Source organism: Tasmannia lanceolata, unplaced genomic scaffold, assembly GCF_043159265.1.
Source record: "Tasmannia lanceolata isolate RefF3 unplaced genomic scaffold, GAP_Taslan_0.1 ptg000037l, whole genome shotgun sequence".
Classification (NCBI taxonomy): domain Eukaryota; kingdom Viridiplantae; phylum Streptophyta; class Magnoliopsida; order Canellales; family Winteraceae; genus Tasmannia; species Tasmannia lanceolata.
This window is the reverse complement of record NW_027518714.1, coordinates 4,642,360-4,656,488: the sequence shown is the minus strand read 5'-3', so window position 1 is coordinate 4,656,488 and position 14,129 is coordinate 4,642,360. Positions and strand designations below refer to the sequence as shown.

The 14,129-nt window shown below is 40.3% G+C and overlaps 2 protein-coding genes and 1 non-coding gene across 3 annotated transcripts; all 3 read left to right on the top strand.

Moving 5' to 3' along the window:
- Positions 1-2,608: 2,608 nt before the first annotated feature.
- On the top strand, positions 2,609-3,775 carry LOC143862014 (senescence-specific cysteine protease SAG39-like). Its single transcript, XM_077373007.1, has 2 exons — positions 2,609-3,053; positions 3,183-3,775. The coding sequence occupies exons 1-2, from the start codon at positions 2,624-2,626 to the stop codon at positions 3,773-3,775; spliced, it is 1,023 nt and encodes a 340-aa protein (XP_077229122.1). The 5' UTR covers positions 2,609-2,623.
- Positions 3,776-5,966: 2,191 nt separating this feature from the next.
- Positions 5,967-7,275, top strand: LOC143862021 (senescence-specific cysteine protease SAG39-like). Its single transcript, XM_077373012.1, has 2 exons — positions 5,967-6,408; positions 6,550-7,275. The coding sequence occupies exons 1-2, from the start codon at positions 5,979-5,981 to the stop codon at positions 7,140-7,142; spliced, it is 1,023 nt and encodes a 340-aa protein (XP_077229127.1). The 5' UTR covers positions 5,967-5,978; the 3' UTR covers positions 7,143-7,275.
- A 3,842-nt stretch (positions 7,276-11,117) lies between these two features.
- LOC143862749 (U6 spliceosomal RNA) lies at positions 11,118-11,221 on the top strand. Its single transcript, XR_013240465.1, has one exon. It is a non-coding gene; the product is annotated as a U6 spliceosomal RNA (small nuclear RNA).
- The last annotated feature ends 2,908 nt before the right edge of the window (positions 11,222-14,129 follow it).

Sequence of the window (14,129 nt, the reverse complement as noted above, 5' to 3'; positions counted from 1 at the left end):
GGAGATAGAGGGCGGAGGTGGAGATGGAGGCGGATCTAGGAAGCTGAAAATGGAGATGGAGACGATGGGGTTGTGAAGCTCTGTGGCTGAAGCAGGTGTAGTTTCATATGCTGAATGTGGTTGCTTCAAAAAAGCTTTGAAAAGTCTTACCTAAAATAACCTCCACCTAAAAAGGGGTTAACAAACATTAGAAAAACAAATCCTTTCAAGGAAAAAGATTCACAGTTGCCAAACATGTGCAGTGTACAAGGGCGGCAGTAGGTAAGGTGGCAATGTCCCAAGTTATATCATGAGAAAACGTGAAGGCATTACGAATGCAATGGTGGTGGTCAGGGAAAAGCATTGACTTTCGAGATCTTGAAAATGAAGTGGAAATGATGACAAGTGCCATATGAGTATAAAATTACCCTTCTCAGAGTTACGAAATGTGTTACGGCACTCCTCGCAACATATGTTTTTTTTTTGGGGTAGGCAGAGCAATATGTGAAGTTTCTATATTGACTATACGTAATCCATCGTTGGGGTGGGTGAACACAAGATGGAATAGGCCTGCTAATAACCTCATTGTCCCCGCTGCTATTCATCCCCAACCAAAAATGATCAAAACCTTTCACGCCTCACCGTAGACTAACGAGGATCAGGATATAGAGAAATTATGTGATGCCCGAGAATGTAAAGTGCGGGTAGAGACAAAACCTGCTGCCTTGGTTTTTGAACAGTCCAACAAAAGAATTGCTTAGATTACTCCAATATGTGAGACTCGCGTTATTTTTTTAGCTACACGTGACAGCTAAATTAGAAACTTCTATTGGTCAACTAGAACCCGAACCCGAACCCGACCCGAGGAACCCTTTTTGCCAACACGACCGACCCAACCCGAGATTTTTAACTTATAAAAATATAAAAATTATTAAAAATGTCGGGTTCACTTGGGTTGGGTTGCCCAAGCCCTCAACTCGAACCCGACCCGAACTCAACTAGGGTTGAGAAAACCCAACTCGAACCTGACCAGAACTCAACCCAACCTGACTTTGTCCCAAGTTGAACCCGTCGGGTTCGGGTTGAGCCCGCCCAAGTTGCACCCCTAACATCAGCCCCTCGCAGTCATTGATACACTGCTGCTGCTGGTGTCCCAACTCCCAAGTGATGAAAAGGGGGCGCATTTATCATTTTCCTTTAAATGAGATATTTATAGAAAAATTAAGGAGATGATATTTTCACCCCCTGCAGTACGCATGCGCCTCACTTATAACATGATTTGACTTAAACAGTGGGCAACTTTAATGTTTTTTTGACGTCAACTCCCGTTATAAGGGGGGCGCATGCGTGCTTGGGGGGTTGAAAATACCATCGCCCAAAAAATAAACCCAGAAAATGTTAGCCCTCAAAGCACCCATAAACGAATTTTGCTGATACATAGATCAAATGTCCTACCTATCCAAATCCACGCTTGAAATTTAGGCGTGCTACCATTTTAGTTTGTCCCATGTGAGAATGAGGGCCTCTTTGGATGCCACCAATTACATTAATTTAATCTTATTTGCAAATGTGACATCAGTGTCTCTTTAGAAGTCATTGGCTACATCATTTCTAAAAAGTATTATAATCATTATTTGCAAATCCGACCCAAACTAGTTTGGGACAAAGGCTTAGTTGAGTTGAGTTGAGAATCATTATTTGCAAATAATTGTATTTAACTTCATAAGTGTGCATACAATACAATAAGGTTATATGTAAATAAACTTTAGAGGTGTCTAAAGAAGTCCTAAATTGTCTTTGTTTCCTTATTTATATAAGGTAAGTTATGTTTTGTATATGAAATTAAGAATAAACGGTTTTCAACTAGGGTTTTTTCCGCTATTAGAAATGAAACGTTTTTCACTTTAACCGTGGATGGTAAGTAGCCTCTAGTTATAACTTACAAGCATGGTTTTAAATTTCGAAATTTCGGATTTTGGTGGAGACCGACACCGAAACCACTAAAAACCGAAATGGTCATTTATTTCGGCCGAAATTTCAGTTTTCCTGAAATTTTACCCATAAAATCTGTTTTAAAAAAAATTAATTTAACATTTAACCGAAATTTCGACTGAAATTACCAAAATTTAATATTGAATAAAATAATAATTTCGATTTTTGTACCAGATTTCGGTCGAAATTTTAGGGTCCGAAACCAGTACCGAAACCGAAATTTTAAACCTTGCTTACAAGTACATTAACTTTAGGGCGACGATATTTTCAAACCACTCCCCCCCGCCGCGGGGCAGAATGTGCGCCCTTTTTAACATGTCAAAAAGCGTTAAAGTTGCCCACTGTTCACGTCAAATCACGTTAGGGGGAGGGGTGAAATTATAATCTCCCTAACTTGAAATGAAATTGGATTATGCCACATAAGTAGCAACATTAAACCAAATTGGGTGGCTGGTTATCTAAAAAAATAAAGCTTGTCACTCTCCACATCCAAATCACAACACTTGCCCGGGCACGTAGGAAGTCCTTCTCACCACCACAATAACAATAAACGTAACGAACCCTTTCCCATATAATCTCTCCCTCTATATAAACTCAGAACACATTGACATAATCTATCTCATCATCATATCATCTACACTCTCCTTACTCCATGGCTTCAACTTTCCAATGCTACTTGGTGGCTTTTTTTGTTCTAGGAGTTTGGGCTTCTCAAGCCATCTCCCGCACGCTCCCTGAGGCATCCATGTCCGAGAAGCATGAGCAATGGATGGCACGTTATGGGCGCTCATACAAGAACACAGTGGAGAAGGAGCAACGTTTCAAGATATTCAAGGACAATGTGGAATTCATAGAATCTTTCAACAAGGTCGGGGACAAACCCTACAAGCTAAGTGTAAACGAATTTGCAGACCAAAGTAACAAAGAGTTCACAGCTTCTCGTAATGGATTTATGCCATCCTTAACAAGGGCATTGGAAACAACGGCCACATTCACATATGAGAACGTCAGTGCGGTGCCATCTAGCATGGACTGGAGAAAGAAAGGTGCTGTAACACCCATCAAGGACCAAGGCCAATGCGGTAAGATTTTTTATACACTTTGTTATTTTAGTTAAGGTCATGTTTTCAATCTGGTAGTTTCTTACTTGTGAATATGACATGATTTTCTTATCTACTGGTTGCTTGCTTATGATGAAATGTGGAAAATAGGAAGTTGTTGGGCATTCTCAGCAGTTGGAGCTATGGAAGGAATTGCCCAACTCAAGACAGGTAAGTTGATTTCTCTTTCAGAACAGGAGGTAGTTGACTGTGATACTAAAGGTGTGGATCAAGGGTGTGAGGGTGGTCTCATGGACGATGCCTTCAAATTCATTCAACACAACCAAGGCCTTACAACTGAAACCAATTATCCTTATAAAGGAGTTGATGGCACTTGCAACACCAAGAAGGCCGCTACCCATGCAGCAAAGATCAATGGTTATAAAGATGTGCCCGCCAACAGCGAGAAGGCTCTATTGAAGGCCGTGGCAAACCAACCCATTTCTGTTGCAATCGATGCTAGTGGATATGCCTTTCAATTCTACTCAAGTGGGGTCTTCACGGGCGATTGTGGTACCAGTCTCGACCATGGTGTTACCGCTGTGGGTTATGGAACAAGCACCGATGGGACCAAGTACTGGCTGGTGAAGAATTCATGGGGCAATGGGTGGGGTGAAGCTGGATACATAATGATGCAGAGGGACGTTGACGCTAAGGAAGGTCTCTGTGGTATTGCCATGCAAGCCTCGTACCCAACCGCATAATAAATGATACATCTTAATATCCCTTGTTTAAATCCCTTCTACTGTCATCATGTCACACTCCTGTGACAGTAGATGCTGTATATTTCATGTAAAAATTGCCCTGTCTGAAGGTTTTCTCTAAGTAGTTTTTTTAAGTAATTATATTCTATAAGGTTGTGCATCTTTATCCAGACCGTATCTGCCTTTGGAGAAAATGCCCAACAACTTGCAAGAACTTGGGCAATGTGTTTTCAGCTAAATTATATCTCTATCTCAAATTTTATCCTATATATACTCTGATCCCCATTACGATTGCAATTTGGGTCCCAGCGGCCAACGTCTATAAAGGCTACCAGGCAACGGAGTCGTGGCACCTGAAACACAAAATGAAGGTATTTTTATAGGCCACTGATATTGGCACTACCATGTTTTGACAAATGCAGAGTCACCCTGTGTTTTTATTGGCAATACCACTGATATTGGCACTACAATGTTTTTATTTAACTGCCAGATGAGAGCTTTTTGGGAATCTCAATAACTTTTCAGTTTTCACAGCTGATTAAATAAGAAAAAGCTGGATGACTTTGTGCAATTATCAAAACATGATGGTCCATTATCGGTAGACTTTTTTATAATGGGAAAAATAACATCGTTTTGTGTTTGGCAGAAGAGTAATATATTGGTGAGAATTTGAGCTTGAGATATACAGAAATTGGGGACCAATAGTCCCACCTCATTACATAATGAAGAAGCACAAACCGAGAGCCCAAAAAAAAACCCAAAAACCTCATGATATGCTGCCCCAACCTTACAATCCAAAATTATTTCAAGGGTAGAAAGTGTCCCGATACGCGAAAGACCAAGGTCTCTCAAGCACAGAGGAAATACAATTACGATGAGAGGCTGTTACTTTCCAAACAAAATAATCAAAACCTTTCATGTCCCACTCTGGATTGACTGATTGTACTTTTTCGATAGACTTAAAGATTAGGATATCCATAGTCCAAGATAACTCAATCATATAGTTTTCATAAGGTGAGGTAACAATAAAATGGGCCCACATACATGAGTGGTCTAAGACATTTATTTATTGGGCATCAACGTAGATAGGTTGTGCCCCAAAAATATTCTCCATAGGATGATCCTAATTAGCGCTCCGTAGGTTTCTATACCCTTCTGTCCATTTAAAACTCTACAAATCGGAGGGTTAGAAGCATCCTATGGAGAAATTTTTGGGGCATGACCAATTTACACTGGGGCCAAATAAATGAATGGCTTAGATCACTCAAATATGTGAGCCCCACCATTTTTTTCTAGCTACACATACAGTTTACACGAGTGTTACGTTTATGAACTTGATCAAGTGAAAGCCAAAAGAGGAGCCTCTAGAGGCTTACTATACATATGGGACAATCAATACCCCTCGAAGTAAACTTGTAATAGGTTTCTTATTTAATAAAATGTTATTTTTATAAAAGAATCCAAACACCAAACACCAAACACAAGATATAGAATGTCCTACCGATCCAATTCCACTCTTGAAATTTAAGCATGCCACCATGTTAGTTTGTCGTATATGAGAACAAGGGTCTCTTTTGATGCCATCAGAAGTGGTCCTTATTTGCAAATAAGATTATTGGGGTCTCTTTGGAAGTCATTATCTGAATTATTTCTAAATATTGTAACAATAATATGCAAATAATTATATATAAATTCAAAAATGTTTTCATATAAGATTATACGTAAATAAATTTTAGAGGTATCTAAATAAGTCCTAAACTAGCTTTGTTTTCTTATTTATACAAGGTAAGATGTGTTTTCTCTTTGAAATTAAGCACACACGCTTCTCATTAAGGGCTTTTCTTAGCTAAAAGATACGTTAACTTGAACAAAGTCTCATTAAAGGGCTGTTATGTAACGAAATATAATGGTGGGAACATGTAGAACATTACAAACTATAGAAGTTAGTCTACGTGGACCATGCGGTAGAATTAATAACATGAAACCAAATTGGGTGGCTGATTACCTATAAAAAAGCTTGTCACTCTCCCCATCATAATCAGAAGACTTGCCCGGCACGTAGGAAGTCCCTCTCCCCACCACAATTAACGATAAACATTAGTACGTAAAAGCCCATCTCCATCTAATCTCGCGCTCTATATAAAGTCAGGCCACCTTAACGTAATCCATCTCATCATCATATCATCAACAATTTCCTTACTCCATGGCCTCATCTTCCCAATGCTACTTGGTGGCCTTGTTTCTTCTAGGAGTTTGGGCCTCTCAAGCCATCTCCCGCACGCTCCCTGAGGCATCCATGCCTGAGAAGCATGAGCAATGGATGGCACTTTATGGGCGCATGTACAAGGACGCAGTGGAGAAGGAGCAACGTTTCAAGATATTCAAGGGCAATGTTGAATTCATAGAATCTTTCAACAACGTTGGGGACAAACACCACAAGCTAAGTGTAAACGAATTTGCAGACCAAAGTAACGAGGAGTTCATGGCCTCTCGTAATGGATTTAGGCCATCCTTCACAAGAGCATCGGAATCAACGGCCACGTTCACATATGAGAACATCAGTGTGGTGCCATCTAGCATGGACTGGAGAAAGAAAGGTGCTGTAACTCCCATCAAGGACCAAGGCCAATGCGGTAAGTTTTTTTTAATACACTTTGTTATTTACTTAAGGGTCATGGGTTCCATCTAGTAGGTTCTTACTTGTGAAAATAAGAAGAGAGCACATGATTTTGCCATCTACTGATTGCTGACTTACAATGAAATGTGGAAAATAGGATGTTGTTGGGCATTCTCAGCAGTTGCAGCTATGGAAGGAATTACCCAACTCAAGAAGGGTAAGTTGATTTCTCTATCTGAACAGGAGGTAGTTGATTGTGATACTAAAGGAGTGGATCAAGGGTGTCAGGGTGGTCTCATGGACGATGCCTTCAAATTCATTCAGCACAACCAAGGCCTTACAACGGAAGTCAATTATCCTTATATGGGAGTTGATGGGACTTGCAACACCAAGAAGGCAGCTACCCATGCGGCAGAGATCAATGGTTATGTAGATGTGCCCGCCAACAATGAGAAGGCTCTATTGAAGGCTGTGGCAAACCAACCCATTTCTGTTGCAATTGATGCTAGTGGATATGCCTTCCAATTCTACTCAAGTGGGGTCTTCACGGGCGATTGTAGTACCAATCTCGACCATGGTGTTACCGCTGTTGGTTATGGAACAAGTGCTGATGGGACCAAGTACTGGCTGGTGAAGAATTCATGGGGCAGTGGGTGGGGTGAAAGTGGATACATAAAGATGCAAAGGGACATTGGTGCCAAGGAAGGTCTCTGTGGTATTGCCATGAAAGCCTCTTACCCAACCGCGTAATAGATGGTACTTCTTTCCCTTGTTTATATCCCTTCTACTTTTATCATGTCATATCTCTGTGACAGCAGATGCTGTATATTTCATGTAAAAATTGCCCTGTGAGGAAGCTTTTCCGCTTATAGGTGGTTTTGTATCTAATTGCCCATCTAGGAGGCTCTCCTGCTTATAGGTGGTTTTGTATGTAATACTGTAAGGTTGTTTATCGTTATCCAGTTCAAATCCTCCTTTCGGAGAAATTGTCAAAGGATTTGCAAGAACCCAGGAAATGTGTTGTTTTAGATAAATTATATGTGTCTCAAATTCTACCACAGAGACAACGCTCCTGAAACACAAAATAGTGGTATTTTGAAAAAGCAAAAATAACATCTTTTTGTGTTTGGTTGAAGACTCGTGCATGTATTGGTGAGAACATCAACAATCTCATACGAAATTGGCCAGAACCGAAGATCAAGATCCTTACGTGCTACCTTGTCATGCACAAATAGAATTCAACCTCAATATACTTGGTGTGATAATGAAATATCAGATTGGAAGCAACGTAGATTGTTTCAATATTATAATACCATAGAATGAGATGTAGATGCTGATGGAATTTTTGTTGCATTGACATGGATGCTATGTAAAAATTGCCCAGCACAAATATTATAATACCCGGAGGCCTTCCTTCTTATAGATAGTTTTGTCATGTAATTCGATAAGTTTGTTTTTCTTTATCCAGTCCAAATCCTCCTTTTGGAGAAGGTGTCCAACAGCTTCCAAGAACTCCGGCTGTGTGTTGTTTTAGCTAATTATATTTCAGTTTCAAATTTTATCCCCACCCCCTCCCTTACGATTGCAATATGGGACCCAAGAGCCAACATCTAAAAAGGGTACCGAAGAATGGAGACTGGAACACAAAATAGAGATATTTTTATAATGTGAAATAATATCTTTTTGTGTTTGGCTAAAGACTTGTATATTGGCGAGAACATCAACAATCTGATCCAAGAATTGCAGGAACTGAACACCAAGAGCCTAACGTGCTACCTTGTTACACACAAATGGAAATCAACCACAATATACTTGGTGTAAACATCAGATTGGAAGTGATCATTGGAATATCTAAAAACCACTACAACTAGAGTAGGCAAGCACAAGAGACCCATTGGAATATCTAAAAACACCTCCCACGCCAACTGGCTCGGGGTTTCCAAGAGAACAACCACCAAATTTGGGCTTTAAGGTTCTAGGAGAGGAGGAGGAATCCACCTTGCTCTATGCTTCTTTAAACATCCTCCCTTCTATAGCCACTTTCCGTTGCCTACAAAATCTTGAGTTTATGCAATTCAATATATGGCATTCAAATACCCAAGCACCTGCTTTGGAACAGAATGTTCTGCAACTTATGGGAACTATGGTTCATACTGCAAAAATATGCTTCAGGATCATACCAACCATGCTACGACAGAAGTGGTAGACATGGGCCCCTCTATTGATTTGGGTTGGATTTTGAGAACAGTTTGTGAGTCCAAAACTGATTATATGACTCAAATTTAAACGTAATTTTGAGTCCAATAATCAGTTTTGGACTCACAAACGGTTCTCAAAATCCAAAACAAACAGGGCTTTAGGGGTCCCGCGAAAGTGATCCTTCCATTAACAGATTTGGAAAGCTACCTTGGTCACTCAAGGGATGGCTTAAGGAGGCAAATGTTGTATTTTTTGGCGACGATTTGAATCACATGCACCATGCCATAAACAACTTCAGGAGTGCAACAAGTGTTAAAGTATAAAAGATAAATAACGCCTTTCTCCAACAGCTTAAGCTTTTGGAGAAGTTGCTAAGTTAAGATGGTATCAAAGCCAAAGGTCTCGAGTTCAAACTTCCCGAATAGCAAAAATCCACATGCAATGGTCGGCCCGAAGTGGGACCACATGTGCCACGTGTCTCCCAAGTGGGCCACACGTGCGGGGGAGTGTTAAAGTATAAAAGATAAATAACGCCTTTCTCCAACAGCTTAAGCTTTTGGAGAAGTTGGTAAGTTAACAACAAGCACATAATTCATAGAGGCTTCAGGAATAGATCTTGTTGTAAAATGGAGAAGAAAGCATCTGCATGCTAATTGAATAGAAGATTGCATAGAAGGTTGATAACACTACCTTTGCTATTTATTTTTAACTCTTAATCCCTGGAAAATGTTTCTCACTAGAGATATTCAGAACCTTACACTCCTAATGTAGCCCTTGCCAGAACAGGCCATTAGTAATATTTCAGGATAGATCTAAGGGAGCTAAATTTTGCTCTAATTGATGACAAGCAATAAAGGGTAAATCTCATAGCAACCAGTAAGTGATAAAAGAGCATCAAGTAGTTTATTTGCAGATCAAAATCGAAGTTACTAGAGGGAACTACCATTTAAAAATGTGGACGGTCTGAGCTTCATCTTACTAGTTCTACTTATGACCCAAGTGCCACATCGATTGAGATTAAAGGCTCTATTCCTATTCCTAGCCTTAACCACCAAAAGCCAAACTGATGTTGTTTCAGCTCTCACCATGCTACAAGGTGTAATTAAATAACTTAGTGCGAAGTATGAACTTCTTTTGGACTAGACAATGGAATGCTGAGGATACTATTGAGATAAGTAAAGTTGTCTATCAATGGGGAAGTCCGACTGACCTGTTTTGAAGTTTCGATTTTTGAATAATGACGTACAATCATGGTAGTTATATAAAAGTACAAAGCAACATAGAATGCAGTGAGAAATCTATCCCTTCAAAAGAAATTTCAAATGCTTGATTTGATGATTGAAGGATTTAGATGAGTCCTGACATCAATGAATTCACCACTGGCGAATTCAGAATGAGTTAAAAGTATAACCGGTATACGAGCAGCCAACATAAATTAATTTTGGAAAAACATTTCTTAGGTTCAGCGATAAACATCCTTGCAGAAGAACTCAACTAGAGCCAGGATTAGAGCCGGGTAGATTCCTTTCACCTACTTCATGAGATTTTTCTAAAGGATTCATTTAGCCGACCCCAACTAGTTTGGGACTGAAGGGAATCTAACCGGGTAGAACTCACCCCTAAAAGCTAGCCGTTAGACGGAGGGTGCCCATTCCCTTTTGACACAGCCCCATCCTCATCACTTTACTGATGTGGGACTATTTACTATTTACTTTTGTGTGGAACCCCAACAATCTCCCCCTCCCCCTGGAAGCAACGTGGACCATCTCGACCCTCCACGCGGCGGCAACATGAGAACTACGAGATCTTCTCCGAGGGAATTCCACCGTCCTTGGAGGCACACCGGGGTTACCGAGATCTTCCCGTGAGTTACCACGCACCAGCTTTGATACGATTTGAAGGGAATCTAACCGGGTAGAACGCACCCCTAAATGCTAGCCGTTACAGGGAGGGTGCACATTCCCTTATAATCCAGCCCCATCTCATCACTTTACCGATGTGGGACTATTTGCTCTTGCGTGGAACCCCAACAATCTCAACAAGGACAAAGGCTTTGTTGAGTTGAGTTGAGTTGAGTTGAGGGATAAACATCCGTGGGATCGTTGGTAACAAATGGGAAAGAAAATTCAAAAGGATGGATTTCCCAGGATGTTTGCTGGTTTTTTACTCCCACCTATACAATTTTGTGTTTTAAAATTCTTCTGCCGAATTTCATTCATAGGAACTACTGTTTTGTACACGTGCCTCTGAATTAACTTAAAGCATCTGATAAAGTTCAATGACATTATAGATCAATAATAAGCTCAAGCACCATTAAGTCAATTATATAAGACATAGTTTGAAGTCAATGCAAAATGCAGATGCTACATTATGTGAAAAGCCATGGTTGATAACCCACTTCAAACAATCGGTGTACCAAGACTAAGCATATGAATCATTAATACATTACCAGTTATCCAAATCAGGATCTTGGCTGTCACCAAGAAACTTGAATTCTATTGACTAGAAAATAAGTGTTAGAAGATTGCACTTTTCGGGGACATCTGATGAAATTGGATAAATGCAGGGGAGATTCGTATGTACCCTGCGCTAGGATGACAAGTGAGAAAAGAGAATTGGTCAAATTTTTTTTGTCTTATTCCAAAAAATTACCTAAAACAGAACAAATTTAACCATGTTCGTCGTGCTTTCTATTTTCCTTGTACTTTACAATGCCAGTGCAAGTTTTCTCCACTTGTTATTTATCTGCTCGAGAATTTATACAGTGTAAGCCCCTATAGTCTAGTATTTTTTAGAGAACGTAAAAAATATTGTACAACTTACAGTGTAGGATGATCCAAACCGTCCATTTGATGAGCCACAATGTAATTAGGTTGTGCCCAAAATATCATTTGCATTGGATGATCCTAGCCTCCGATCTATAGAAGTTTCAATAATATGCAGTTCTGCTGATCAGAGGGCTTGGATCTTCCTGTGGAAATGATTTTTTGTGCACAACCTATTTATGTTGTGGCCCATCAAATGGACGGTTTAGAATATCCTATGCTGTAATCCGTGGAGTACTTATGGAGAAAGGAATACTCAGTTATTTATTTATTTATTTCTTGTTCGAAATAAAATGGAAAATTCAACTAACATGTTGAGCAAACCCGACCTCACCCTATTTCTAACTCGAAGAGGGTCAACCTGACCCAACCTGAAGAACCCTTTTTTCCAACCCAATCCATCCCGAGTTTTTAAGCTTTAAAAAAAAAAAAAATTTGATAAAAAAATGTTGGATTTCACTCGGGTCGAGTTGCCCAAACCCGACCCGAACTCAACCCGAACCCAAACTCAACCCGAGACTTCTTTTTTTTTAGGTTGAACCCGACCCCAGCCGCACCCCTAGATGGGACATCGTATGGAGTATTGAGGGCCATTCTAATGAGAAATGAATAGTTATTTGTCACATCAAATTTGAAAGACAAGGCCTAGCAGAATCGACTTCGTGGGCCACCCTAAAGTGACTTCAAATGGACATCTTGTAAGGTCATGGAGAGAGGACAATACGAAATGGCTTATGATGAATACATTCTCATTCCTGACAAGTAAATTTTTTAGAAAGAATAGAGAGTTACAATAAAAATGGTACTGAATCTGAAGTGAGGTGAGTGTTAATTTGGAACCGAGTTGCTAGTCCTTTTTTTTGGGAATATGGTAACCTTAGTTGCTAGTCCTCGCTTCAAAGCTAGGCAAGACTTAAGGAATTGGCCCTAGTATCACACGGAAGCCCGAAGCCCGAAGCCCGTACAAGTGTGGCTAAAGGGCTTAAAGTCACGGGTAAGCTCCCCATTGACGGGACTTCGAATCCCCCGGGCTTAAAATTGAGATGGGAATACCCTATGTCATCAAAAAAAAAAAGGGGGAGGCCAAAGAAAGTGTAGGCTGGTTGGGCTCCCACCTTCATTGTGCATACGGATTGGTACTAAGGCTGTGTTGTTGCATCCTCAGCTTCTAGAGTTCGTGCCATGGTGCACATGCGAGCCAAAAGTCTTGCAATTGGTCCAGTCCATGGTGCATGTTAGTGCCATAGATAACCATTCCATGGTGCATGTTAGTGCCATAGATAACCATTCCATGGTGCATGTTAGTGCCATAGATGACCAAGCTTTCAGGTTTGGTGGATTGGATGTGGCTCAAGCCGCGCCTTGTTCTTTGGTGGGCTTTAGATATCTAAGCAGGAGATGTGGACTTGTGTTGCAGGCTAGTGAATAGTCTCTTTGTGCGGCACTATGCCTTGAGCACCCGAGTCCGAGGACTTAGTTGAGGAGAGCATGGATAGACCTAGCCTCCTCTATGGATGCCTTGAGTTCATGTTGGAGCCATACTCAATTAGAAGGTATGAATAAATATAAAACCAAAATGCCCTCAATTAGATCTTGTCGATGATAATATTAAATACATTTTCATAAGGGCCCTGCAAGATCATGTTTTTGGGGCTACTAAATGATATGATATAGCTGTTCACCCGATCGGCTCTAATGAATAGACATCATAGCCTAAAGGCCTCTCGGATTGTACAATCTAACCATCTAGGGTTCTCTCTATTGAATTTGGATCATTGCATTTCTTTTCTTCTTCTTCTTCTTCTTTTTTTTTTGGAAAATTGCCAATGGGTGACACCAAAATACGAGAACTGCCAACGGGGGACACTCATTTGAAAAATTATAAAGGAGGTCGAAAACGGATTATCAAGTCTAAAAAGGGGTTATCAAGTACGTAAACAGTGAAAACCTGACCAAAATGACCCTAGGGGTTATCAAGTCTAAAAAGGGGTTATCAAGTACGTGAACAGGGATTATCAAGTTCATAAAGACTTGATAACCCCTTGTGAGACTCAATAACCCTGTTGAGAACTTGATATCCCCGAGCGAGATTTGATAACCCTGTTTAGGTTAGAGTTGTTAAATCATATATAGACCTGTTAACCAGTTGATAACCCCTTTTTAGACTTGATAACCCTAGGGGTATTTTGGTCCGGTTTTCCAGCAAATTCCGTTTTCGGCCCCCATTTATAATTTTGCAAAAGACTGTCCCCTGTTGTCAATTCCTGTATTTTGGTGTCCCCCATTTGCAATTTTTAGTTCTTTTTTTTTTTTTCAGAAATGATTTCAACGCTGAAGTGTTTTGATAAACATGCGCTCCACTTGTTTGTCGTGTAGTATTTAAAGGGTTTTAAGAGCTTTTTGAGAACTATAATATCCTCTGACATCCCTTTAAATACTACACGACAAACAAGCAGAGTTCATGTTTATCAAAACACTTGAGCGGAGAAATCATTTCCCTTTTTTGCAATCAACCATCATTAGTAGGGCTGCAACTCGGGTCGGGTGGGTCGGGTTTTGGAGAACCCAACCCTACTCGAGAAATATCTCGGGTCGGTTTTTTTTTCGGAAAACCCACGATTTCCAAACCCGGCCCTACCCATGATAAATCTCGGGTCGGGGCAGGTTTTTTCACGTTGACGCAAATTTTTAAGGAAAATTCTTGTTTGGCAAG

Coding starts and splice junctions, on each gene's coding strand:
- LOC143862021 (XM_077373012.1), top strand. CDS start 5,979: ATGGCCTCATCTTCCCAATGCTACTTGGTGGCCTTGTTTCTTCTAGGA. Junction 6,409..6,549: donor CAAGGACCAAGGCCAATGCG/GTAAGTTTTTTT, acceptor TGTGGAAAATAG/GATGTTGTTGGGCATTCTCA.
- LOC143862014 (XM_077373007.1), top strand. CDS start 2,624: ATGGCTTCAACTTTCCAATGCTACTTGGTGGCTTTTTTTGTTCTAGGA. Junction 3,054..3,182: donor CAAGGACCAAGGCCAATGCG/GTAAGATTTTTT, acceptor TGTGGAAAATAG/GAAGTTGTTGGGCATTCTCA.